Source organism: Nicotiana attenuata, unplaced genomic scaffold (genome assembly GCF_001879085.1).
Source record: "Nicotiana attenuata strain UT unplaced genomic scaffold, NIATTr2, whole genome shotgun sequence".
Classification (NCBI taxonomy): Eukaryota; Viridiplantae; Streptophyta; class Magnoliopsida; order Solanales; family Solanaceae; genus Nicotiana; species Nicotiana attenuata.
The window spans coordinates 71,506-98,420 of record NW_017673556.1 but is presented as its reverse complement, the minus strand read 5'-3'; the positions used below and the strand labels follow the sequence as shown (position 1 = coordinate 98,420).

Sequence of the window (26,915 nt, the reverse complement as noted above, 5' to 3'; positions counted from 1 at the left end):
ACAGTGAGGGGATTAAATTCCTTAAAGACACATTGTGCGTTCAGTGGGCTCAGAATTATTTTATGTTTTGTTTATTGAACTAACGTTTGTTTACTTTTCTGATTTTAAACACAGTTAAACCAACAATGAACTTCTTTTGTTAGGAGTTGGCAGTTATACTGGGGTGTCGTCTCAGTTAGAGTTCTTGTTTCATAAATGTGAGAGTTGTAGGGCAAAAGAGTGTGGCCCTTCAGCATTCAAGCAATGCTAATTTCTTTCATTGCTTTTCACTTCTCCCTTTGCTTTTAGTTTAAGCAATGTTATGAGACCATCTTATAAAGTGCAGTAATGTTTGGTTCTGTATGCATGCTAGAAAAGTTTAATAGCAAATTAAGAAGAACTTTTCTATTTTCTTCTATTCTATCAGGAATTTGACAACAGTAAAATGTTTGATTGACCAGTCTCTTTGCTCTATTCAGGAATGAGGGTTCTTTGGGTTTATAGCTGAAGTTGCCGCTAGAACCTATGCAACAACTCTTTCCATCTCTCTTTGAATTATAAGTATTCAATAGCCAGAAATGAGTCCTTTGCAGTAGCAAAAGGAAGATTCTTGATTGTGAATTCTGGAACTACGTTGCTTAATTGATAAGTTACCACAACTCGAAGTAAAGAATTCCTTCCTCCGTTGGTGATGTGCAACTCAAGCATTACCCTGTGCTCCAATCTACTCAAGGGAAAGAGCTACCCTTGTTTCCTGCGCATACTGTATCTCGACATTAAGAAAGTGGAGGAGTGGCCAGAGATTGCTCAAACCCATTGTACGGGTTGATGTGTGAATGGAAAAAACTTACCCGCACCTCCTGATGTATACACCAAGCCAATAATTAAGTGATATTTGTCACCTTATTTAAATAAAAGCTAATAAGTATTTAACCATAGTTTACTCCATCTATTTTTTTATATAATAATAATAATAATAATAATAATAATAATAATAATAATAATAATCTTAAATATTTTCTAAGAAGCCGGACAACAACAAGATTTGACCATATACATCTTGACAATAGCATCATTAAAAGGAGCTGTTGGTGATTAACTAACCAACCAAGGATGTTAGTTATGCATTTGTAAGTATATTGAATAATCTGTTGCATTTTTCTACAAGCATCGGGGTACTCTCTTTCACTGCTTCTGGTCTCGCCATGCCAATCTCTCCAACTGAGGAGTAATGCAAAGTCTTATACAAGTGTGTTACAACTAATTAAGAAAAAAGGTTTCATGATATAACATCTTCTAGAGTATGTTGATCACAACCAGGTAGGAGTATAGTCCTTCTGCAGCATTTAGCTCGACTAGATTGGTGTTTTACCCAAAAGCATAATTTGCTTCTTGGAAGTTAGATCATACTTATGGTTTGGCAAGCATAATACATCTTTGATCTCTGTCTGATGCTAAAGGCTCTGAAATTCGATATTTAGCAACTATGTTAGAAATAAAAGAACAGGAAACTCGCAAGATGCAACAAGAAACTGCGGCGAGAAATAAAACAAGGACGGCAACCCTAAAAAGTTTATTAATGTCATTTATTAGCACTGTTTATTACCTTTTCGTAATTTTTTTATATTAAAATCAAATTTCATTGCTTTTCACTTCTCTTTCCTTTCTTATGAGTAATTGTTTTCTTTACTCATCTTCTAGACTGCTGTGCATCATTTATTTCGCCCGCGGAAGTTATTTGTCTCTCTATTCCCCTGTTTCTAGTATTCAGTCAATTCCTTTATAACACAAATGGTTGTGTTAACGCAACCTCAACTTTTTCAATAGGTATGTTTTTGCCTATCCCTTGTAAAAGAGCTGCTAAAAACAAAAGCTTAAGCTGATAGTTTGTCCAAGTAATCTTGTTCATTTAACTAGTAATATATTGATTTATTTTTAAATCTTCCATTACCTTTTTTTTAATAGGCAACACCGTTGCAACTTATCAGCCCTTTGATCTGTTGGCAGCATAGTTGGAAGGATATTAAGCGCTTGCGATTTCTGAGGTAATAGTACTGCTTCCTTTCAAATTTGTTTCCCACTCTATGCTTTTGTGTACAGTCTTTCAGGCAGTGTATGGTCCAGTTATTGCAAAATTACATGCTGGTTCAAAACGTGAGGATTAAAATGGCATTTTATTCCTTGAAGCTAATCTTTTCTTCTTTTCAGAAGGAGGTTGATTAGAACGATGTTGTCACGATCCGGAATTCCCACCGCCAGGATCGTGATGACGCCTAACATTTCATTTGTTAGGCAAGCCAACGCTAGAACAATTTACTTCTTTTAACATTTTAAGTGATAACACTGATAACGAACGGAAATAACAGATATGTTCTAAGTATAAATGCGGAAGTTAAACAACCAAACGTCTATTACAATTTCCTGAACCCGGTGTCACAAGTGCACGAGCTTCTAAAGTAATACACATAAGAGTCTGAAATAAGTACAAGTTGTCTGAATGAAGTTATACAGCTAAAAAAATAGAGAGGACGGGGACTCCAGGAGCTGCGGGCGCTGAACAGCCGTACCTCAAGTCTCCAACAATGTCCGATCCGAGCACGCTAATATTCGCCTCTGGGACCGACTCCAAATTCTGCACAATGAACAGAGTGTAGTATCTGTACAACCGACCCCATGTACTGGTAAGGTCTGAGCCTAACCTCGACGAAGTAGTGACGAGGCTAAGGCGGGTCACCTACACTAAAACATGTATGCAGTATATAATAATGACAAAATAATTGAAATACAATACAAAATTAAACAGCCAATAGGAAATGATAACCACAACCTCGAAAATAAACCAATGTCGTCCAGAATTTACCAATCTTTACCAGTTCAACTAAATATCGGAAAAAACTATGCAACTCAAGAAATAGAAACATATAGGTTGTTGCGGTGCGCAACCCTATCCCACCAGACAATACATAATCCTCCCTTATTCCACCATAACAATATTAACATCAGTAAAAAATATATATATTTGTTGCGGCGCGCAACCCGATCCCACCATATATCAAGATCAATATCGTAATTTCACCCTTGTTTCACCATATCAATCCACCCTTATTCCACATGTTGCAGCGTGCAACCTGATCCCACCGTATAAACATATTCATCCTTATTCCACCATAACACTCCTCCCTTATTACACCTGCTGCGGCGTGCAACCCGATCCCACCATATCAGTACCAAACACTCAATGTACACAGTCAAATCAACAGTCTAGATCACAAGGCCTTTACGATAAATAGATACCAAACTAAACCATGAACAAAAAAGGAGACATTATATTGTTCAATATAGAATCTACTCAAATAATACTACACAGCGAGACCAAACCAGGAATTTACAGTTAGGAGGTACCAACAAGTCAACTTAAGCAAATAGCAGGGATTAGGGGGGGGGGGGGAGGGGGGAGCTATGAAAAAAAGCTAACATGGTTCACAGAAGAAGATATTGATTAACACGTAACAGTTAAGCATGAAAATACAAGTAAAGGAATATAGCAATTATGACAAGAAATGAGACAATATGAGAGGAACGGGAAAGAAACAGGCAATACAGGTAAATTGACGGCGCATAGGTACTCGTCACCTCACCTATTCACCGCTCACATAGAGTTTATATAGCAAATAAGTCAAGGGTTCCTAATCCCTCGAGTCAAAATCTTATTGATATTTGGCTACATATTTGCAAACTTGTAACTAGGCTAAAATAGTGCAAGGTCAACTTATGGAGTGCATTATTCTGTAATTTTGTCAATCAAAATTCGGAATTTAAACCCACATATTTAAGCTTGTTAGAAATCTAATTTTCACCATCCAAATGGATTTGGTTTGTTGAACTAATATTTGAGTCACAATTACTGATTCGAAAATTAATTTAAAAGCTTGAGCAATCTTTTTAAAAAATTAAATATTAATTTCGAGAACCTATTGGAGTTTGAATGTTGAATCTTAGCCTATTATTTTTGGGCTAGTTGGTTGTAAATTGAAATATGAGCTATAAAATTGAAAAGCAGGGAGCCCAGTTGTTCTTATGTGAAATTTTCCCAATTTGATTTTGTCAGAAATTTGGAGTGAGTGTTATTTAGACTTGTTAGAAATAGCATAAGGAGGTTGTATATAAAATTTGAAGTCATTTAATCGAGATTTGGACTGGTTTTGAACAAGAATTGCAACTGAAAATCGTGGAAGAAGTCCGTCTACAGACGCTTGTATAAAGGTATATAAAAGTGTATAATAGTGTATAAGATGTGTTTACACTCTCATATACACTATTATACAAGATTATACAAAAAATCGACTTCGTCTTCTTCCTTGCGTCTTTTTTGAAATTTAACTCCAATTTTCCTCAATTCTACTCCAAATCACTTCAAATTTAAACTTTGAACTCCTTTTAATATTTTCAATCAATTGGAACAACACAGAATCCAAACAACCAACAAACTCAAAAAATCTCATTTTCGAAAGCAAAGCTTTGAATGGCCTTCAATGGTGGTCTGTCTACTCTTCAATTTTCCTACATTGCAACCATGTGGCACAGGGGGAGAAGCAGTAATGGCTGACGACCCCTTAATTCATATGTAGAAGATGTGCGAACACAGATTTAACTCCATAGCTATTAGAAACAATGGTTGTAAGAACACATATTTTGAATTTGCCTTTCAAAATATATACAATATGGGCTAGGTCAGGTAAAACTTAAAAACATCAGCCATTTTTTGTTATGGTGTGAAGTCATGAGTATTTTCTTATAATTCTTTCAAGCAAAAATGGAAAAATAAAAAGATTTTGAAGGGGAGTAGGTCAGGTATAGGTTAAATTACAGCTTGTTTGGATGGTTGTTACGTATCATTTTATAATGTATCTATCGTATTATATTGTATTGTACTATATCGTTTGATGAATACAATGTTTGAATAGATTGTGTCGTTTTATAATTTCACGTATGAGCAATATAAAGAATAAACTTACAATATTATAAAGAAAAATATGATACATGGTAAACTTAATATATAAAAAGGTAGGATAATTGATAAAACAAAATTATTTAACAATAATTAAGGGAGAGACTGAGAGAAAAAGACAAGGTAACGACGCGACCACACCAAATCGGTCGTTACATAAAGTGGCACATTTCGTCGTTACGCAACAACAAATTTAACCATACGATACAATAAAATTTAAGTAACAATCAAAACAACATCGTATTTAAAGTAACAATACGATACAATACAACGGGTAACAACCATCCAAACAAGATGTTAAGGGTGGATTTGTAAAGGGAATCAAGTATTAAAATTTGGGGGTGGGTTTTCAGCAGTTCATGTGATGCCACGTTTACCTCCAGTGAGATTAGGGGTAAATTTGAGCAATTGTATAATGGCAGGGGTAGCTGTAGACGAATACTCACATGGAGGATAATTTTATACTATTTCCGACAGTACGATGGGTATATTTAACCTTTTTTCCGGAAGTAAAAGGATGACTTTTTTCCAATTTGGTAGTATTAAAATACAAAGTCAATACTATTTGATGCGTTAACATTCGTAAACGCAAAGCTGATTATTTAAAAGAGAACCAAGGAACTAGAGTGTGTATTGTTCACAAAATGTTATTCCAAATTAAATGAATTCGTGGACTGTTTCCATCCTTATAATAATGAGTTTCCTTACATTTGCTAATGCTAACACGTTAAGTATCATTGACTTTGAATTGCATATCATGACCTGCTTAATGGAATTCTGATACCAAATTGGAAGAAAGTCATCCTGCAAGGAATTTCTGCAAAACACACAGTTAATGAACCATACTTGTTTGCATATTGCTCTTAGGTAGAGACAATATAAGATAGAGAAATCTTCTCCAAATTCTTGACCATTTTGTGATTCTACGTTTGGTTTGCAGTTTTCAGAAATGGATATCGGCCTAGCGGTTGGTGGTGCATTTCTTTCTTCAGTTCTGCAGGTTCTCTTTGATAGACTTGCTCCTCAGGGTGAGCTGCTGAAGATGTTTCAGAGGGACAAGCATGACATTCGACTGTTAAAGAAGCTGAGAATGATCTTGCTTGGTCTTCAAGCTGTGCTAAGTGATGCAGAGAATAAGCAGTCATCCAATCCATACGTTAGTCAGTGGCTTAATGAGCTTCAAGATGCTGTGGACACTGCTGAAAACTTAATGGAAGAAATCAATTATGAAGTTTTGAGACTAAAGGTGGAAGGTCAGCATCAATATCTTGCAGAAACAAGCGACCAACAAGTAAGTGACCTCAACTTGTGCTTGACTGATGAATATTTTCTTGACATAAAGGAGAAGTTGGAATACGCCATTGAAACACTGGAAGGGTTGCAAAAACAAATTGGTTACCTTGGCCTTAAAGAGTATCTTGATTCAGGTAAACAAGAAACTAGAAGACCTTCAACTTCTGTGATTGATGAATCTGATATATTTGGTAGGCAGAATGAAATAGAGGAATTGGTTGACAGTTTATTGGCTGTTGATGCAAATGGAAAAAATTTGACTGTAATTCCTATTGTTGGAATGGCTGGGATTGGCAAGACAACACTTGCAAAAGCTGTTTACAATGATGAGAAGGTAAAAGACCATTTTGATTTGAAAGCTTGCATTTGCGTGTCTGAACCATATGATATTTTTAGAATAATAAAAGGGTTACTTCAAGAAATTGGTTCATACAACTTGTTGGTTGATAACAACCTAAATCTGCTTCAGATCAAATTGAAGGAACACTTAAAGGAAAAAAAGTTTCTTATTGTTTTAGACGATGTTTGGAATGACAACTACAACGAGTGGGATGACTTGAGAAATTCTTTTTCACAAGGACAAACTGGAAGTAAGACCATCGTGATGACGCGTAAGGAGAGTGTTGCCTTGATAATGGGTAGTAGGCCAATTAACGTGGGGACTCTGTCTAGTGAAGTATCTTGGCCTTTATTCAGAAGACATGCATTTGAAAATAGGGATCCTAAGGAACATCCAGAACTTGAAGAGGTAGGAAAACAAATTGCAAACAAGTGCAAAGGTTTACCTTTAGCACTAAAGACACTTGCTGGTTTGTTACGCTCCAAATCTGAGGTTGAAGAGTGGAGGCGCATTTTGAGAAGTGAAATATGGGAGCTGCCGGACAATGGCATATTACCAGCGTTGATGCTGAGCTACAATGATCTTCCTGCGCATTTGAAGCGATGCTTTTCCTATTGTGCAATATTTCCCAAAAATTATTCAGTTTGCAAAGAACAAATCATTCAACTCTGGATTGCTAATGGTCTCGTACAACCGTTGCAAAAAGATGAAACAATTGAAGATCTAGGCAACCAATACTTTCTCGAGTTGAGATCAAGATCATTGTTTGAAAGGATCCGAGAGTCTTCTAAAGGGAAGGCAGAGGTAATCTTAATGCATGACCTTGTCAATGATTTGGCCCAAAGTACATCTTTGAAACTTTGTATCAATTTGGAAGATAACGGAGGATCTCATACGCTGGAGAAAAGTCGACACATGTCATATTCAATGGGATATGGTGACTTTGAGAAATTGAAATCCCTCTACAAATTGGGAGAGCTGAGAACATTGCTTCCAATCAGTTTTGAGCTGGATAGTTTGTTTCCTCTAAGCAAGAGGGTGCTGCATAACATTTTGCCAAGTCTAATATCCTCAAGGGCACTATCATTGTCTTGTTATCAAATCAAGGAGTTGCCAAATGCCTTGTTTATCAAATTAAAGCTCCTAAGATATTTGGACCTTTCTCGGACAGAAATAAAACAGTTACCAGATTCAATTTGTGTACTGTACAACTTAGAGACACTTCTCTTGTCACACTGTAGTTATCTTGAGGAGCTACCCCTGCAGATGGAAAAGTTGATCAACTTGCATTACCTTGACATTAGTAGCACTTATCGCTTAAAGATGCCGCTACATCCAAGCAAGTTGAAAAACCTCCATATGTTATTGGGAGCTAATTTTTTTCTAGGTGGCTGCAGTAGTCCGAGAACAAAAGATATGGGTGAACTACATAACTTGTATGGATCTCTAACAACTTTAGAGTTGCAAAATGTGGTTGATAGAAGGGAAGCTCTGAAGGCAAACATGAGGGAAAAGGAACATGTTGAAAAGTTAACATTGTATTGGGGTGGAAGTATTGCTGATAATTCACAAAATGAAAGAGACATACTTGATGAACTGCAACCAAATACAAATACAAAAGAAATCCTAATCATTGGATATAGAGGGACAAAATTTCCAAATTGGCTAGCTAATCATTTGTTTGTTAAACTGGTGGAGTTATCTCTTGTTTGTTGCAAGGACTGTGATTCATTGCCAGCTTTAGGAGAACTTCCTTCTTTGAAGTTTCTTGCCATTATGGAAATGGATCGAATAGCAGAGGTGACTGAAGAGTTCTATGGTAATTCGTCCTCCAGAAAGCCTTTTAACTCTCTTGAGAGGCTTGAATTTGCAGATATGCTGGAGTGGAAGCAGTGGCATGTACTAGAAATTGGAGAGTTCCCTAGACTTCAGTATCTTTCAATTGAAAGCTGCCCCAAGTTGATTGGAAAGTTGCCTGAAAATCTTTCTTCTTTGACAAGATTGACAGTTTCAAAATGTCCTGAACTACTTTTAGAGACACCAATCCAACTCTCAAGTTTAAATGAGTTTGAAGTTGTTGGCTCTCCTAAGGTTGGAGTTTGATACTTAAAGGATGTGATTCTATGGATGATATATCACCTGAGTTGGTTCCAAGAGCAGGAGAATTGAGAGTAGATCATTGCCACCACCTGACAAGGCTTTTGATTCCCACTGGGACTGAACTTCTGGATATTTCTGGATGTAGGAATCTTGAAATACTTTCGGTGGCATGCGGGTGTTCAGACGATGTCATTGCGTCGTTTGGGTATTTTCAAATGCCAAAAGCTTAAGTCGCTGCCAGAACGAATGCAGGAACTCTTTCCATCTCTTAAAGAACTGTTACTCCAAGATTGTCCAGAAATCGAGTCCTTTCCTGAAGGAGGATTGCCTTGCCATTTAGAAGTCCTTCGGATCGAGTATTGCAAAAAACTGGTGAATGGCCAAAAGAAGTGGTGTTTACAGAGATTCCCCTGTCTCACAGATTTAAGCATCATTCATGATGGTAGTGACGAAGAGATTCATTTGGAGTTACCTTGCTCAATTCGGCGTCTTACTATATACAATCTGAAAACATTTAGCAGCCAGGATATCAAGAGCCTCGCCTCTCTTGAATCTCTACACACTGGTAAGTTACCTCAAATTCAGTCACTGCTCGAAGAAGGGCTTCCCTCATCTCTCTCTGAACTAAAATTGTGTTACCATCATGAGCTCCATTTGCTACCGACGGAAGGGGTCTTCGACGCCTAACCTCACTTCAAAGTCTACGGATCATGTCCTGCAATCAACTCCGATCTCTTCCAGAGTCAGTGCTGCCCTCCTCCCTCTCTAAGCTGAGCATCTACGATTGTCCTAATCTCCAATCTATTCCAGAATCAGCGCTGCCCTCCTCCCTCTCTGTGCTGATCATCCAGATTTGTCCCAATCTTCAATCTCTTCCCGTAAAAGGGATGCCCTCTTCCCTTTCTGAGCTGAGTATTAGTTTTTGCCCTAATCTCCAATCTCTTCCAGTAATAGGGATGCCCTCTTCCATCTCTAAACTATCTATTTACAAGTGCCTGCTGCTCGAACCACGTCTAGAATTTGACAAGGGGGATTACTGGCCAAAAGTTGCTCATATTTCCACCATACAAGTCGACGGGGAACATCTGTGATGAACCAGTGGTGCTATAATACATGTAAGTTATTCTCTAGACTATCTATTTACAAGTGCCTGCTTCTTCTTTTTTTTTTTTTTTTGGGTAATGATGTATATACGAATGACCAGCAACAAGCATTTGATTTTCCTGGTCCACTTCACAGAGAGGACACCTGCTGCATATGATCAATCCTCTATCTGTAAGTTGCATTGTGTGAGACAAGCATTTCTTCCAACCAACCTACTGCAGCATTGTGTTCTGTATGGTGCACAGCTTTTCCAAATTTCTTTCCAAGGCCAAGATGAGACGGCGATGGAGTTTTCCTTTGAAGGATGGAGTAGCATGACTTAACAGAAAAAAACTTCTTTTGCACCCTTTCAACACAAGCACACACTATGCTGTTCCCAGTCATTTCAGTTCCTTCAAAAGTCTAAATTCCACACATGACTGGAGTAATAATCAGCAACAAGAGCTATCTGATTGGAAGCCAAAGCAAAGAGGTCAGGGAATTGTTGTTTGAGAGGGGTACGACCCACCCAAGCATCATGCCAATGCTTATCTTCCTTCCATTTCCCAACTGAAAATAGGTGTTGCCTAGAAATTCCTCTTCTTGAGTAGCTTTTTATTTTTCATTTTTTCTCTTTGCTTGTTTGTAAATTCTTTTCCTTTGTTAAATCTTGTTGAGCAGTGTGTAGCTTCTATCTCCACTATGAAGCCAAGGAATCATCTTCAGGTCAGGATGAATTTAATGTTAGATCATGCCAAAGTCAAGGTGATAAAATCTTTATAATCTCATTGAAACATTGTAAAAAGAATCTAGTACAGATAGGATTGAAATAATTTGCTCCAGAAACTTGATAGATTAATATAATATTAATGAACTAGTAATCTTTTACCATGCGCATATATGTCAGCCAGATGTTTGTTGTCTTTGGAGATTAATCTCAATTTTAATTCATGTATTCTTGTTATATTCTTATTATATCTCTTGAAGATTTTTAGTTCATGCATTGCTTGAACTTTCATCTCAATCGCAATGTATGTATTCTTGTTTTTTCCCTTTATCAGGGAGTTGAGCAAGGAGGATATGGTTTAGAGTTACGTACATACACTCTTGAATGCAAAGCCCTAATAGAATCAAAGGTATGCGCGACATAAATTTTGTTACCTATCTATAAAAAATTTAAAAAGTTTGCTTCCCAAAACTTTTACAGCTAAAAGCATCAGCACTATATAGGCGATTGTGTATGATTTTGGGATATCAACTCGGCAATTTTTTTCTTTCTTTGTCAGGATTTTGGTAAAAATATGTAAGCTATTAGAGCTCTTGGCTCATTTGGTGAAAGTAAAGTTGTGCTGACATTCTCTATTGAATAGACAATCACCTCAACTGTGGTCTACCAGCAAAGTGTAAGTGAAGAGAGGTGCTACTTCTCTTTCATCTGTCTGAGAAGGAAATTTTGAGCAAACTTTTTCTATAAGAGTCACTTCCTCTGTGTTTTTCCAACATCAATTAAAAAGACAGAGTCATTTTTATCATCCAGTGCTATTAACTACCAGAAATGATTTTTTTTCCAGCTTAAAGTAGGTCTGCAGTTTTGTTATAGCTGAGTGTGACATTAAGCTTACATTGCACTGTTTATACATTGGTCCAGGTAATTCTTTGTTTATAGTGGATTAGTTAGCATATAGATTTGACGCTAGCTAGTCTGAGGCTTGGCTCTATTAAAATTCATTTTCCTTACCAAATTCCTCAGCTTAATAAATTTTACTTGATTGCACCACTTTCAGGTTTTCTTCCAAAATATGATAACAAATCCGAGAGCAGTGTTTGACAGAATGGAAACATTTTGCTTCAAGTATCTCCTAATGAATGAGTAAGGCATGATATTCTTCACTCTCTTGATTAAAAAGAATGATTCATCCTAGTGCTTGAAGTTTCAATTTCCAGTAGAAACTAGAAAGACATAAACTTGGTGGTATGTTAGAATGTTGTATTTATCTCTTTGCCCTTAATGTCATTCCATTATTTTCCCAGGATATGAATAATGTTTTTCTCATTGTCAAACATATAGCTTTATCTTAAATCTACATATAGAAGTTAAATTGCAAAAGAAAAAAGAAATAGAAAAGAGCAGATAAGCATCCAAAGTCTAAGAAAATAAGTATACTTCCATTGCCAGGATTTTATCAGTAACACAGCAAAAGCATGAATCCCTTTTCATGCTAATTCTTCTGTTGTTTTGCTTTTAGCCTAAGCGTGGGACGAATATTAACCTTTGTCATCCGAAGCTTGATAAGCATGAAGATATGTTGTACTCCTGGTGATATGCAGTACAATACAAAGGTATATCAGCCAGAGCTTAGTCTTATTTAGTTTTATATGCATGTCACCAGACAATCTTATAAAGTATGACAGCTCTTTTTAGAATCATCTCTTGAATGGTTTTACAGCTAAGGAAGAACAACTTTTCTATTTTCATTTAATTTGCAGGAATGATTTCAGTCTGGAACTGCCTTGCTTAATTGAGAAGTTACAATTCGAATTAAAAAACCCTTCCTCCGTCAGTGATGTACAACTCGAGCATTACCCTGTGCTCCAATCTCTTCTAGGAAAAGGGCTACCCTCGTCCACTGCTATAACTGCATCTTGAAATTGAGGAAGTAAGAGGAGTGGCCAGAGATTGCTCAAACCCATTGTATGGGTTGATATTGAACTCATCTAGCGAGCAAGATCATTGGTGGTATTATTAAGGTAAATGATTCTCCAAATTAAGGCTTTTATTAATATTCGAGTCTTCTGTTTGCCTCATTATTAATTGTTTTTCTATGCTAATATTCTAGACTGCCTTGCGTTATTTATTTCCATCACGAAAGTTATTAGTCCCTCTATTCCCCTGCTTCTAGTCTCCAATCACTTCCTGTATGACATGAATGATTGTCTCCAATCACTTCCTGTATGACATGAATGATTCTTTTAGCCTATATTGTGTGGACTCTTAAAATATACCGCCAGGTGCGTGTCGGATCCTTCAAAAGTATTGCATTTTTGGAGGATTCGAGTGCGGCAACATTTTGGAGAGTCCGAGCATCATAGAATTTAGCATAACCTCAACTTTTTTAATAGTATGTTTTTGCTTATCCCTGTCACACCTCCTTTTTATATGCAAAACAATATAAGGGAGTTTTTCCAATTAAAGTGACATTATTCGAAATGGGATTATTTTATTTTAATTTATCAGAGTCGCCACTTGGAATAGTTTATTTGGTGTCCCATGTCACCGGTTTATTTTAAAATCCCAAATCGAGGAAATTTCGACTTTACTTTATAAGTCTGCGAACCAGAAATTCTAGATAAGGAATTCTGTTAACCTGGGAGAAGGTGTTAGGCATTCCCGGGTTCCGTGGTTCTAGCACCGTCGCTTAAACTATTAAAATTGGCCTAATCATCTGATTTATTACATGTTTTAACCTATGGTGCATTTTAGCTTAAAAACCGCTTTTAATTATTTTAAACCGCTTTTAGGTAGATTCAACGTTATTTAAAACATGCCTTGAGCCACACTACATGAAATGCACCCGCGGTTCGCGACACGTTCTATTTAACATTGTTGAGAAATTGAAATTGGGTCACACAAAATGTACACCCGGATTTAGTAATTAAAATCACAACTACGTCATGGGAACCGTACCCGTAGCTATGATTGAATTATTTAAAGAACGCGCCTAAAGAAACTACGAAGGCTTAAATTAATAACAACATTTATGAGGGCGATGGAGAGTTTAATTGATGGCGCACCTCAATTTTTACAAGGTTTGAATTAGTTTCATGAGGGCCTTGAATTATTAAAGGGAAATGGCACACCTCAAATGGTTTTAAAGGAAACTTATTTAATTAAGGCCATCTAAGGATATTCTTGTTAAAATATCATGGTATAGCCAGTTTTCACACTGGTCAATGAAAAATAGCCAGCGTTTATCAAGTCAATGAAAAATAGCCACTATTTTGCTGCAACAGGGACCAGTCCAGTATAATATACGGGAGTTCTGGTGCATTTGTGTACGAACTCCAGCATATTATGCTGGACCGGTATACTTTGCTAACTCCTGTAAAATTTGCGGGAGACTGGAGCACCAGTGCTCCAAACTCCAGTATATTATACTGGACAATTATACTTGCTGGAACTCCCGTAAAATTTGCGGGAGTTCCAGCATAATTATGCTTGAACTCCCATAAAATTTGCAGGAGTTCCAACATAGTTATCCTGGAACTCCCGTAAAATTTACGGGAGTTCAAGCATACTTATGCTGGAACTCCCGTAAAATTTACGGGCGTATTTTTCCGGATTTTGAACAGTGTTTTCGCTCAGATTTAAAGTGGCTAAATTTCGATGACTTTTGAAACTTGGCTATTTTTCAACGACCAGTGGTAAATCTGGCTATTTTTGAATTTCTCCCGATATTCTTATTTGAAACTAACCTAAGCTTAACAAAAGCTAAATGATTATGAAAGGTTTTAGATGTTTTAGACAAGGGGAATGGGCCAGCAGTGGCTCCTCACTTGGACGAATCGGCTGTAAGGGTTGCATTTGGGCTCATGAATTGGCCCAGTAGAGAAGAAACCCCAAGTTTCCGCCCAAGCCAGAACTTCGAACAAATTCACCCACATCGGGCTTATTCCAGGCGGGCCTCAGTTAACGTCTGGGCCTGTCTACCTTATATTATAAAGTAAAACTCATTTGATTGCAAGAAAAGAACGCAAGGAAATAATCTGATTGAATTCAATAAAAACCATGAATTGAAACCAAACTGCAATTAAATCATTTGGCAAAAGGGCCTAAAATCGAGCCCAAGCTTAGAATGAAGGAGGGTGGGAACACAAAGGGGGCTGTTATGGCTTGGCAGCCTAATTTAGGCCTATGCCAGGCCCAAAGCGCCTCACACACTTAAAATCTGCTAAGGCTCAATTTATGAAAATACAGGCATAGTTATACTGGTACCAATGAAATGCCTAACATGCTGGGCTTTAACCATTATCATTCAAAAGACAAGAGGAAGCTTTAGACTATTCATACATCACCAAAAATTCAAGATATTCTAATGTTCTAATGATCACATTATTACTTGAAAATGAATATATTAAGCGTAATGTAAACTATTGATTAACGATAATCCCTTATCAGTACTGAACTCTGTAATATCAACTATGCAAATTGAACAATGACTTTTCTTTTGAGAAGTGTGTGAACTTAGCCCTTAGTTTTGCATCATGACATTACATAATATATTACTGGCCTACTCAATGAAATGGACAACAAAAAGGCCAGGCCCTTATACAGCCTTTTTAGGTTTTCACAGACCCAAATTCACAACAATAAACTGCTGAAGGCATTCACCTCTACTATCTTTCACATTATACCTATTTACAGGGAAATTCCATATTCACCTAGTAACAGCCACAAATCATACACCATTAAACAACAAACTCATGAACAAGGACTACAGCTGTGAAATGATAAACATAATCAAACTGAAACTATCAAACTACTACATTAGAGAACTACAATTGAAATTCCAGGCAGTAGTCTTCCATGATGTTGCTAGCTTCCATACATGAGCAGGTCTATGGTTAAGCTTTGAACTCACATGAATCTGACCATGTAGAGGCCAGATTCACTTAGAGCATGGCTCTACATATGTAACAACTATGTTATCACATAAACTCAATCAACAATCTAGGCCTATTAGGTAAGAATGGACAAATGGAAATAGTCTATCTCACCCAAATTCAACAGATAGCAAGTACTGCATTTAACACACAAATTAATTCAAGTTTTAAATTCACACAGTATCAAAATGCAGTCAGAATACTAACATGAAAAGAACAAACATCCATCACAGGTAACTAGCAACTTTTGATCCCTATATCATTTTAACAAAACTCATTACATAGGAAAAAATTGAGTTCAATACCTGGAACAAGTAGCAACAAGAACCCGTGAATGCTTAAAACAGGAAAATATTGGTTGCCAAACACTTGAAAGAAGCAAGGAGCAACAGCAGAAATTAGGCAGCCCATCAACCAAATAACTCTCAGAGTTTCAAACCAAAACCAAAAAAAAAGAAACACTTGAAGCTAGAAATCCCGAGTAAATAAACCAGAATACTCTCTATTTCAAACCATGTGTTATAACTTGTGAAGAATCAGAAAATGAGAGGATTTTTGAAGTTTTTTTCAAGATTCTGGAGTCTGAACTTTTCAGAAGGAGAAGGAGCTTTTTTTGTGTGTGCAGAGAATAAGGCTAAAATCTGTGTCCATTCTGTATAGAAATGGTACCAAAGATGCCATGTGCATGGAGGAATTATTCCTCAGCCACAAAAGCATATTCCAACAGAATGGGACAGCTGGTTTTCCCCCATTGGTTTCAGTACTTTGTACTAACCAAATGAGGCCAGCTGCCCCTCTTTTCTAGAATATTCTGATATTTTTTCAATTAGAAAACCCTAAATTGCCCTTCTAAAGCCTGCTTATTACAGTTTCTACCTAAACTTTTTAGTTCAAATGGGTCCCTAAAGTTTCTATTGGTTTTCAAATTAAGTCAAACATAATAAGAAACAAAAGGGGATCCAAAATCTAAATCGAGATGACTAAAAGAAACATGATGATGTAATTTAAAATTAAAACTAAACTAATTTTTTTTGTTGGTAATTTAACTTTTTCATTACCAGGGAAAACATTTACAAGTAAATCAAACCCTTACAAGTTATCCTGCTTTCTATACTTCACCCATCCCCATTTCCTATTATTTACACATTGCCTACCTATTTCATTGGGTACCAGTCAAGTCTATGTAGTATTTTCTCTGTATGCCTACTACTTCGACAATGAAGCTCTTGTATAATCTTCTTACATATTAGTTCCCACCCTTTCACCTTAGCTTGAAAAGTTCGAGCATTCCTTTCTTGCCACAAATAGTACACTGTTGCTGCCAGTGCTATCTTGTATAACTCAGCAGCTGCTGTTTTCCTCTTGGTCCGCTTCTCAGCCCATCGTAGTTCCTCATCCCAGCCATTTACTGATCTTTTGATCCCTTGCCATGCTAACAGTGTGCTCCATAATGTATTTGCATATGAGCATTCAAAGAACAAGTGCTGTATGGATTCGTTGGCTTGCTTGCACAGAACACATTCTTGATCTACTTGCATTCCCCAACTCTGTAGTCTATCTCTTGTGTATAATTTCTCATGTGCTACCATAGTTAGTATAAAGGTCCACCTGGGGCATCCTGTGTTGTGGCAGACGACTCTTCTCCAACTAACTTTATCAAATCTTCCTCGCAGTTTGTGGTATATGCTTTTGATCGAACAATTATTCATCTTCATGATATCATCATAACTAAAGCCTGCTTCCATAAATGTCTTCTTTGCCTTCATGATTTTGCTCACCATCCAAGATGTTTGTTTCAGTTGAACATCCCATATGTGTCTGTCTTTGATGTAGTAACTGTGCATCCACTGTATCCATAACTTCTTCTTTTCTTTGCACAAATTCCAGTATTGTTTACATATGGCTGCTTTGTTCCAGATGGTTATGTTCATAATATTGAATCCCCCAGCAGACTTAGGTAGACAAACTTTGCCAATAGAGCCTTCTTTGAAACACTCCCTTCTCCTGTCCACAAAAAACTCCTGCATATTGCTTCAATTAGCTTTGTGATCTTTTTAGGGAGCACAAAGATTTGTGCCCAGTAGGTCTGAATAGAGAACAGAACACTCTTTATCAGTTGAATCCTTCCAGCATAGGATAGAAACTTGGCAGTCCATAAAGTTATTCTGCCCACTATCTTATCAATTAGAGGCTGACATTGTATTATGGATATTCTTTTTGAGCTTAATGGGGCACCTAGATATCTTACTGGCAATTCCCCTCTCTGGATTCCTAGAAATTCTAGGATTTCCTCTTGAACAGCTTGTGAGACTCCTCCAAAGAATATAGAACTCTTGTTTTTATTAATCACCAGACCAGATGCTTTTGAGAACTCCATGGAGCACTGGAACAGTAGTTTAACTGATCCTATATCTCCCCTTCAAAACAGTAAAGATCATCAGCAAACTCAAGTTGCAAGATTTGCATCTTTGCACACTTGGGGTGGTAGTTGAAGTTTGGGATCTGATTCAGAGTCTTCAAACTCCTTGTTAAGTACTCCATTGCTAGCACAAACAAGAATGGAGACATTGGGTCTCCTTGCCTCAACCCCTTCTTAGCATCAAAAGGTTTTGTCAGATTCCCATTAATCACTACTGTATAAGTAACAGTTTCCATACAAGCCATGATCCATCTCACAAATTGGTTTACGAAGGCCAAAGCATTCAGCACTTGTTCCATGAATGGCCATTCAATTGAATCATAAGCTTTCTGCATATCTAACTTCATCATACATCTACGTGAAACCCCTCTCCTTCCATATCCTTTCACTAGTTCATGACTCAGGATAATGTTATCAGTAATTACTCTACCAGGCACAAATACAGACTGAGTGTTGTCAATTAATGTATCCATAACTCCTTGCAACCTCTTAGTTAATACTTTGGATATCACTTTGTATTATACAGTGCAGCATGAGATAGGTCTATATTCTTTAATACTAACAGGATTCTTGACCTTAGGGACTAAAGTGATTGCTGTGCAATTGACAGGTCTGTACATATATGTTGTTTCAAAGAATTCCAATACAGCCTTTGTTATATCCTCTCCAACAATTTGCCAGGCTTTCTTAAAAAACACAGCATTAAACCCATCATAACCTGGAGCTTTTAGGTCACTGATGTCCTTCATAGCTGCCCATACTTCTTCCTTGGTTACTGGCTTGATCAGTTGCATCTGCTATTCCCTATTTAATTTTGCACCCAGCTTCATAACACTTGGATTTATAGCTGGGATACTTTTAGCTTTTGACCCCAGAAGTTTCTTATAGTACCCTAATATTTCTGCTTCTATATCATCCTCCAGAACAAGATGAGCTCCCACATCATTTGTTAAACTTTGGATTCCATTCAAGTGGTTCCTATTCTTCATTTGTGCAAAGAAATAGGCTGAGTTTGAATCCCCCAATTTCAACCATTGTACTCTAGACCTTTGTTTGTATATACTTTCTTCTATCTTTCCCCATTTTTCTAGCTCACACTTCCATGCTTTCTCTTTCTCAACCAGCTCTTTATTCTGTAATTTAAAGCTCATTTCCTCTTGCACCCCCTGCAACTCCTTCCTAGCCTCCTTTATCCTTTCATCAACCCCTTTATAGTGTTGTACGTTTATAGTTTTGATTATCTCTTTTACACTTTTGAGATTGTTCCATACATCCTGCATTGTCCCTTTTGTGCTCCTATCCTTCCAAGCTATTTCAATCTGTTGCATGAATTGTGGGTGTTCAGCAATGCAATTGAAAAATCTGAATGGCCTGTTTTTCTTTCCTTGTGTCTGAGTGATCACTAGCTTCAGAGGTGAATGGTCAGAAACCAGTGGTTCAAGCACCTGCACTTTCACATTTGGCATTGTCATCATCCAGTTAACATTTACAAGCCCCCTATCTATCCGGCTATAGGTATGGTTGTTAGTCCATGTGTAGCTCCTTCCCACATATTGTAATTCATTCATCCCTGTGTCCCTCATATACTCCTTGAAATTTTTTATTTTCATCTCTTGTACCTCAGTTCCATATTGCCTATCTTGAGGATGTAAAACAGCATTATAATCCCCCATAGCTAGCCAAGGCCCCTGCTGAATGCTATGAATTTGTCTCATCTTGCTCCATAACTTCAATCTGTCTTTAACAGTATGTAGGCCATATATTGCTGAAAACCCAAACATGACTTCTTTTGAGATAATTCTTATTTGACCATGTATCAATTGCTCATCTACTTCCACTGGTTCAAATGTATATATCCTAGGATCCCACATTATCCAGATTCTGCTTTTATGACTTACACAAGCATTAGATATCCATTTCCATCCCGGTGCTATCTTCTTGATCACCTCATTTGTTTTGTGCTCTTTTACTCTATGCTCTACTAATTGCTTTATTATTCCCATTTATAAACTCCTTTACCTCCTTTTGCTTATATGTTTTATTCAACCCCCTCACATTCCATGTTATCACACTCATACAGGTATAAAATAGGGATGGTGATACAATTCGTGCACCTCTGAGCTCCTCAACTGCATTTTGCTTGTACCTGGTTCATCATGTGTTTGGTCCTTTGCTAGACTTTGGAATCCATTACTTCCAGATAGGTCCTGCTCCTCAGATTGTTTAGCTTTGGCTGCCCTAGCTGCTGATTTTCCTAGGACTGTTATCCACCCCTCATCTTCTCCTTGTATATCCTTGTTTTTTGACTCTGGCTCTGACTCCTGGTTAGTCTCAGTTATTTTCTGTTGTTCATTCACCTTCTTCTCATTTCCAGCATCTCTATCTGTTCTGATCCAAACTTGCTTATTTTTTACCACCTTCCTCTGCTGCATCATCCTTTGTGGTTGTGCTTTTTTAATCTCAGCACAATCATGCCCTATTTTCAGACACTCTGTGCAGTATTTTGGTTCCCAGTCATAAGTAACTTCCTGCTGAATTAACCTCCCCTTGTGGTCTTGTAGCTTAACAGACCTAGGTAGAGGTTTAGTAATATCCATTTCAATTAGCATTCGTGCATAAGAGATCCTAATTGAACCAGTGATGTATTCATCAGCATACACCGGGTTTCCTAATATACTACCTATCTTGCTTAGTGCTTTCATACTCCACCAATTGATAGGTAGATTAGGGAGTCTCACCCATAAGGGAATAGTTTTCAGGACTTCATCTTGAACATTGAAATCTTCTGACCATGCTTTCATTATTATAGGCTTGTTGTTGACTGTGTGAGGTCCAGAGTATAGCACCTGGTCTCTCTCCTCCAAATTGCTAAATCTTATCACAAAATATCCTTCATTATGGTAATAGATCTGCGGTTTCACTGGGAATTTACCCACTGAGCTCAGGAATCTATCCATTGCTCCAATAGTACGTGTTTCCCCAATCACATACATAACAATAGCAGTTCTCCATTTCTCAGTTTCTAATTCAACATCTTCAATTTCTAACTTCGCTATTTTCTCGCCATTTTGGACAGCTGGAGCTATGAACTGTAAATTCATACCTTTCATGGCCCATTTGTTACCTACCACCACACTTGCCCAGGATTGATTCCTCTGCTCATTCCTTGTTTCACCTTTTTCTCCACTTCTAACAGTACCTGAGCTGCATAGTACTGTTCCATTTGTGATCTGCTTCATAACTTGCGTTTGTACTTTCTCGTTCCCAGATCCTCCACCTACAGCTTGTACAGCTAACAGCAGCTTCCTTCGATTTGCCTTTCTCCAGTGAGAGATCTGCTTCCTCCTTGCTTAGCTCGCTCTGCATGCTCCTAGGAGTACAATTTCCAGTTGATTCTTCAATTCGTAACCCTTATGGCGACACAAACAATTCCAATACCGCATTCCTTGTTTCTGTTGATCGCTGGTTATTGATTGGTATCCTCGTCTGGTTTTTCTTAGGTCTGCCTCTCCCTCCCATGGCTTCCAAGCGCACGTTAGCAAGTCCACGTTAACGTGCGCCGAGAGAGAATAGTGCTCTAGATTATTAAAACTAAACTAATTAGTAAATGAAAATGCTTATCTAATTAACCCTAAATGAAAACTGAATTCAAACGAATATTGGTGGCAGAAATAGTAACAAACAAAGAAACAAATATGATAATGCAATGAAAGCTAATAATTAACCTAATTAAATCTAAACTTATGCAATTGCTTAATAAACTTAAATATGCTTCGACCAAGAATAAATAATTAAACTAACAGTTGTGAAACAAAGAAAGAAAAAATCTAAAATAAAAATTCCTAAAACATGCAGCTAAACGGAAACAATTAACATAAGAACAAAAATACTTAAAACAAGGTAAAAGTAAACAGAAAAAGAGAAAAAAAAACAAGAAGAAAGAAAATTACCTAAAATTTGATTTTATTATGAACTCGGCCAAACTTCAAAAAACATAAATGAACGTTAATCACCATTTTAGTTCATTTGCCCAAGTACTTGAACATCAGAAGAAGAAAGGAAAAATTAGGATTCTTTCAGAGTCTGAGAATTAAAATTCGAACAGATTGGGGGTGATTCGAGGGGGGCTAAGGGTGTTTTGGGGTTCAGGTAGGGGCAAGGACTATGGGGTGTTAATTTGGGGCGGATTGGAACAGTTAGGGTTTTTGGTATCGAAATTTCGATTTGAAATTCGAGGAGTTTGGCAGTGATTTGAAGGAAAATAATTGGAGATATGGATTGAGGGGGGTGTGGGGATTCTGTGGTGTAAATCTGGGAGGCTTTGGACCACCGGAACCGCCGTGAGGCGATTTCCGGCGGTGGTTTACGGTAGAGGCGGCATGGAGAATAAAGGGGCGGCTAGGGTTTGGCATTTAGAGATAGATGAGAGACAGACTGAGTGAATTTTGAGGTTTGTGGGGGGGGGGGGGGTGACTAATTTCGGACAGTTATATGGTAAAAGGTTGGTTAGTTCCGGGCCGTTGTATTAACAAAATCCAACGGCTGTGATCAATCAAGCACGAAACGGGGTCGTTTGGGGTTAGACGGAGCTGGACCGGGTAGGCTTGTTTTGGGGCCTGGGTTGTGAGCGTAAATTAGGCTGGTTTGGTCCAGATTTTGGTGTGAAACTAGCCCAATGACACCCCTTTTCAAATCTCTTCTTATTTTCCTTTTTCCTTTTTTTTTCTTTTTTTTAATTAAAAATTCTAAATTATCTCAAACGTGAAATTAACTAATTAACTAATTATAAAAATTATAAACATCACCTAATTCTAAATTGAAGGGGAAAAAATTAATAAACTAAAAATTGAAAGACAAAAAATGTAAAATGAGCTATTTTTGTGATTTTCAAATTTCTATAAAACAAATAATTACTGATTAATTCTAAAAGTGTAAAACAAATCCTAAATGCCATGCATGATATTTTGGTATTTTTTCATGATTTAATAAAACTAAACATACACAAAAATGCAAATAATTAAATAAAAGTTCTACAAAAATTCCTTAAATGGCAAATAATTAACAAAAATGTATTTTCTTGGGATTTTATAGGAGTATTTCGTATAGGCAAAAACCACATGCTGACCATCCTTGTAGAACTGCTTGAGAAAAGCTTAAGCGGACAACTTTCAAGTAATCTTGTTCATTTAACTAGTAATATATCTATTTATTTTCAAATCGTCCGTTACTTCTTTTTTATAGGCGACATTGATGCAATTTATCAGCCCTTTAATCTGTTGGAAGCATCATTGAGAGGATAAGCTTGCGATTTCTGAGGTAATAACACTGCTTCCGCTCAAATTTATTTCCCATTCTATGATCATTCAGGCAGTGTATGGTCCAGTTTACATGCTGGTTCAAAATGGTGAGGATAAGTGAGATTTGATTCCTTGAAGCTATTCTTTTTTTCTTTTGCAGAAGAAAATTGATTAGAATGATGTAATGCCTGGAGTTTCATCTCTAGTAGCATCTCAAAGGCGTGCGTTATTCCACTTGAAACGTAGAGCTCCAATACTAAGGAGATTGCATTTTTCAAGTGATACATCCCTACTTTGTCTTCCTTGAGATAAAGTCTTGCCTTGCTGAAAAGTTTTTGATACTCTGAAGCTTTCATCAGTATTTATTCCTCTGGATTGAACATCAATGTTGTCCTACTGTCTAATTTCCAATGGAACATTATGTAATGCTCCCTACTGCCACTGCACTCTACTTCAGTGGATGAGTGAGTATTCATATTATTTTGAGATGGACATGCTATGCACTAAAAACTAGAATAAATTAGGCCTTTCCACTTTGATTCTACGTGTTGGCTAAGGGCAAGGCAAGCACAAGGCCAACACAGTTGCAGATGGAGCACATAAACAACAAGTTCAACCGAACTTAGCAATTTCTATACATAGTTTAGATAAATATATGTGAAATTCACTAAATTTTAAAAATATTATTTTTTTAAACCCATAATTACAAAAATGTAATGCGTTAGTGATAAAAACCTAAAGGTTGAGCATGTCAAATTAAAATCCTGGTTCCATCTTCGAGGCACATAGAAGCATCAGCACCATATTTTAGGTTATTATGTATGATCGATCATCTGATTGTAAGTTAGTGATTAGTTTTTCTTTCTTTATCAGGATTTTGGTAAAAATATGTAAGCTGTTACAGCTCTTGGCTCAGTTGGTGAAAGGAAAGTTTTGCTGACATTTTATTGAATAGACTGCCACCTAAAATGTGGTCTATCCGGCAGTGTGCAAGTGCTTCTCCTTTGTGTGGAATTTGACAGTACTACTTCTCTTTCAGCAGTCTGAGAAGGAAATATTGTGCGGGGTATTTAGGGGGGGTTTCCCTATATTAATTTTTGAACATCAATTAAATCATTCAGTGTTGTTAACTCTCAGAACTGATATTCTTGTCCAAAATAGGTCCATAATTTTATAAATGTGAGTGTAGTATAGCCAAAGAGTCTGGCTTTCTTAGCATTCAAGCATTCCTAATTCCTACTCAATTATAACAATAAAGCATATATTCAATGAGATAATAGCAAATCCAATTAACATTGAGCTAATAATCGAACACCCATTTACTTAAACTAATTTCTCTGCACGTGCGTTACACATGTATTTCAAGTCAAGTAGTATGCTTTTTAGTAAACTAGTTTCTGGACACGTGCGTTGCACGTGTATCCCTGATAATTTGTACAATATTTTAAATATCACATAGACATTAAAAAGTATTTGAACAATAATTCAAGAGATAAAAAAATAAAAGTTTTACTGCAACATTATGCATATACAGCTACGAAATACATTGTAGCTAAATATGAAAATTTCTGTGGCTAAACACTTTAGGCACCATATTTTTTCCCGTAGCAAGATGTAGCGTAGCTAAAAGTTAGCTACAAACTTTACATGGTCTGTGGCTAAGAACTAATACTTATTGCTATGAAATTTTTCTGAGTTGTAGCTGTGATAGTAAAAAGAATTTGCCACAAAAAATATACTTATAGCAAGTGATTTTATTCTTTTGCCACGACGGACAAAACTAATAGCTATCTTCATATTGTAGCCACAGGGTATTGCATCGTAGCAAAAGATTGAATTTGTTTGCCACACAAACTAAAATTTTGTGGCTATTTCTATAGCTTAGTCTCGTGGCAATATTACTCGTATTTAACTATGAAAAAAAAAATCTATAGCTATAAATTGAAGTATTTGCCACAAACATTTTTATATTGTAGCTAAGAGTCAATACCTTTAGCTATAAAATATATAACATTATAGCTAAATTTTCATTTTCTACAAAAAGAGTAAATGTATAGTCATACCCTTTTAACATGGTAATTATATACACATTCGCGAAGAGTCAGTGGAGGTCAGTGGGAGATTAGCCTTTGCGTTCGCGAGCGAGGCTCCGCCTTCGCGAAGGGCTGGATGCTCGTGCATCGCGTTCGCGAGATGGAAGTCGCGTTTGCGTAGGGTCTTTTTGGTCAGCTGGTCTGAGGTAGTGTTTGTTCTTCGCGTTCGCGAGAGAGGATGTGCGATTTGCTCGCGCTTCGCCCGATCTTATAAATAAATATGAATAAAAATTTGTTGTTAAATTTTTTATAATCTAAAAAACAATCTTGACTGTTCAATTCTCTTTTCTATTTTTCAGTCATAACATTATCAACTGTGATGTAATTGCATTTCTAAAGTTGATTACTTCTTTCTAAAATCTTCTAGACTTGCTTTCTCTAATTTTATACACATTAAAGCATAGTTTTACTCCTTTGCAAGAACTTCCTCGGGCTAATTTGAAGGTTTAAATTATGGGACTAAATCTTCTTCTATCAATAAAGATAAAAGAAAACTTTAATGAATATTAACTATTGACATTGATACCTTATTGTGCTATTTGCCATATTTTGATGACATCCTACATCATGCCACAAAATGGTACCATCACTATTAAGCTTTTCAATTTTGAAAACAAAAGTTGTGTGAAAGAAATATTGTATATATTGAAACTTAAAAAATTCAGCACAACAAATAGTTCTTCTATGTGTTGTTAAAAATTCAAGACAAAGTTTAATTTTCTATTTCTATAATATCTTTGCATTATACTTCATTTTCATTCTTTTTCTATTTTTGTATTTGGAGTACTTTTGAATTTTCAAAATAACGTACTAAAAGAAAAAGAGAGAAAATATAGCCTTTAAAACACTTAATGAATATTGAGAAAATACCATTATTACAATATTCACCTGAACAATTTTTTGTTGTATTTGTGTGATATTATATTAATTCAAAGAATACAAAATATATGTTCGGTACCAACAAAATCAAGGCAAAATTATACATAAACAAATCATTTATCAAAACTGCAAGACAAAGGAGAAGAAGCTGAAAGAGGAGGAGGAAGAAAAGTCAGTAATTCCCATTCCGCTCTATTTAGTCCCATTTCATATTTTAAATTTTTATTCAGGCCTATTCATTCTAGAGAAATCTAAAACCACAAATAATAGTAATATAATTGTCAAGCACAACATCATATTGCACAACATCATTTGACAACGATATATATAGAATCTACCTGATGATAGATTTTAATATTTTGCAGGAAAAATAATAATACATACAATACATTCTCAGTTACAAACATAAGTATTCTCCCACTTGACACACGAGGAGGAATCAATTGACCCAATCACATATACCTCCCCCATTCAAATTGTAGATTAAAAAGAAGAATTTAACTACGTAAAATACACGTGTAATCTAAATGACATACATATATGTAAGTTGTAACAAAAAATGATCTCATACATATACACGACCACATAGACAGTGAGCACAAATTTATGAGAAGAAAGCGAGAGAATACAATAGATGCCTATAGATTTTCGATTGCTTTGCTGGTATCGCACTCTTTAAAATAGTCCCCGCAGGAATACCCTTAAAATCCTCAGATCAGACATATAGATAAGTTTCAATCATTTGTCACAAAAAAAAAAAAAA

At 36.5% G+C, this 26,915-nt stretch overlaps 3 protein-coding genes across 3 annotated transcripts; 1 reads left to right on the top strand and 2 right to left on the bottom strand.

The window, feature by feature from the left end:
• The first annotated feature begins 5,763 nt into the window (after positions 1-5,763).
• LOC109216722 (putative disease resistance protein At3g14460) lies at positions 5,764-23,666 on the top strand. The gene is given in 15 exon segments (XM_019380904.1): positions 5,764-5,818; positions 5,928-8,718; positions 8,721-8,905; positions 8,907-9,389; positions 9,392-9,835; positions 9,960-10,383; positions 10,485-10,568; positions 10,865-10,939; positions 11,090-11,206; positions 11,375-11,451; positions 11,588-11,673; positions 12,050-12,143; positions 12,291-12,551; positions 23,125-23,199; positions 23,341-23,666. Coding segments are annotated over 4 exon segments (3,870 nt in total). The 5' UTR covers positions 5,764-5,818; positions 5,928-5,936; the 3' UTR covers positions 9,812-9,835; positions 9,960-10,383; positions 10,485-10,568; positions 10,865-10,939; positions 11,090-11,206; positions 11,375-11,451; positions 11,588-11,673; positions 12,050-12,143; positions 12,291-12,551; positions 23,125-23,199; positions 23,341-23,666.
• Positions 16,619-17,053, bottom strand: LOC109216721. The gene has a single exon (XM_019380903.1). It carries the CDS (start codon positions 17,051-17,053, stop codon positions 16,619-16,621), a length of 435 nt encoding a protein of 144 aa, XP_019236448.1.
• On the bottom strand, positions 18,681-19,886 carry LOC109216720. Its single transcript, XM_019380902.1, has one exon. It carries the CDS (start codon positions 19,884-19,886, stop codon positions 18,681-18,683), a length of 1,206 nt encoding a protein of 401 aa, XP_019236447.1.
• Positions 23,667-26,915: the final 3,249 nt, after the last annotated feature.

Coding starts and splice junctions, on each gene's coding strand:
- LOC109216721 (XM_019380903.1), bottom strand. CDS start 17,053: ATGGTAGCACATGAGAAATTATACACAAGAGATAGACTACAGAGTTGG.
- LOC109216720 (XM_019380902.1), bottom strand. CDS start 19,886: ATGGGAATAATAAAGCAATTAGTAGAGCATAGAGTAAAAGAGCACAAA.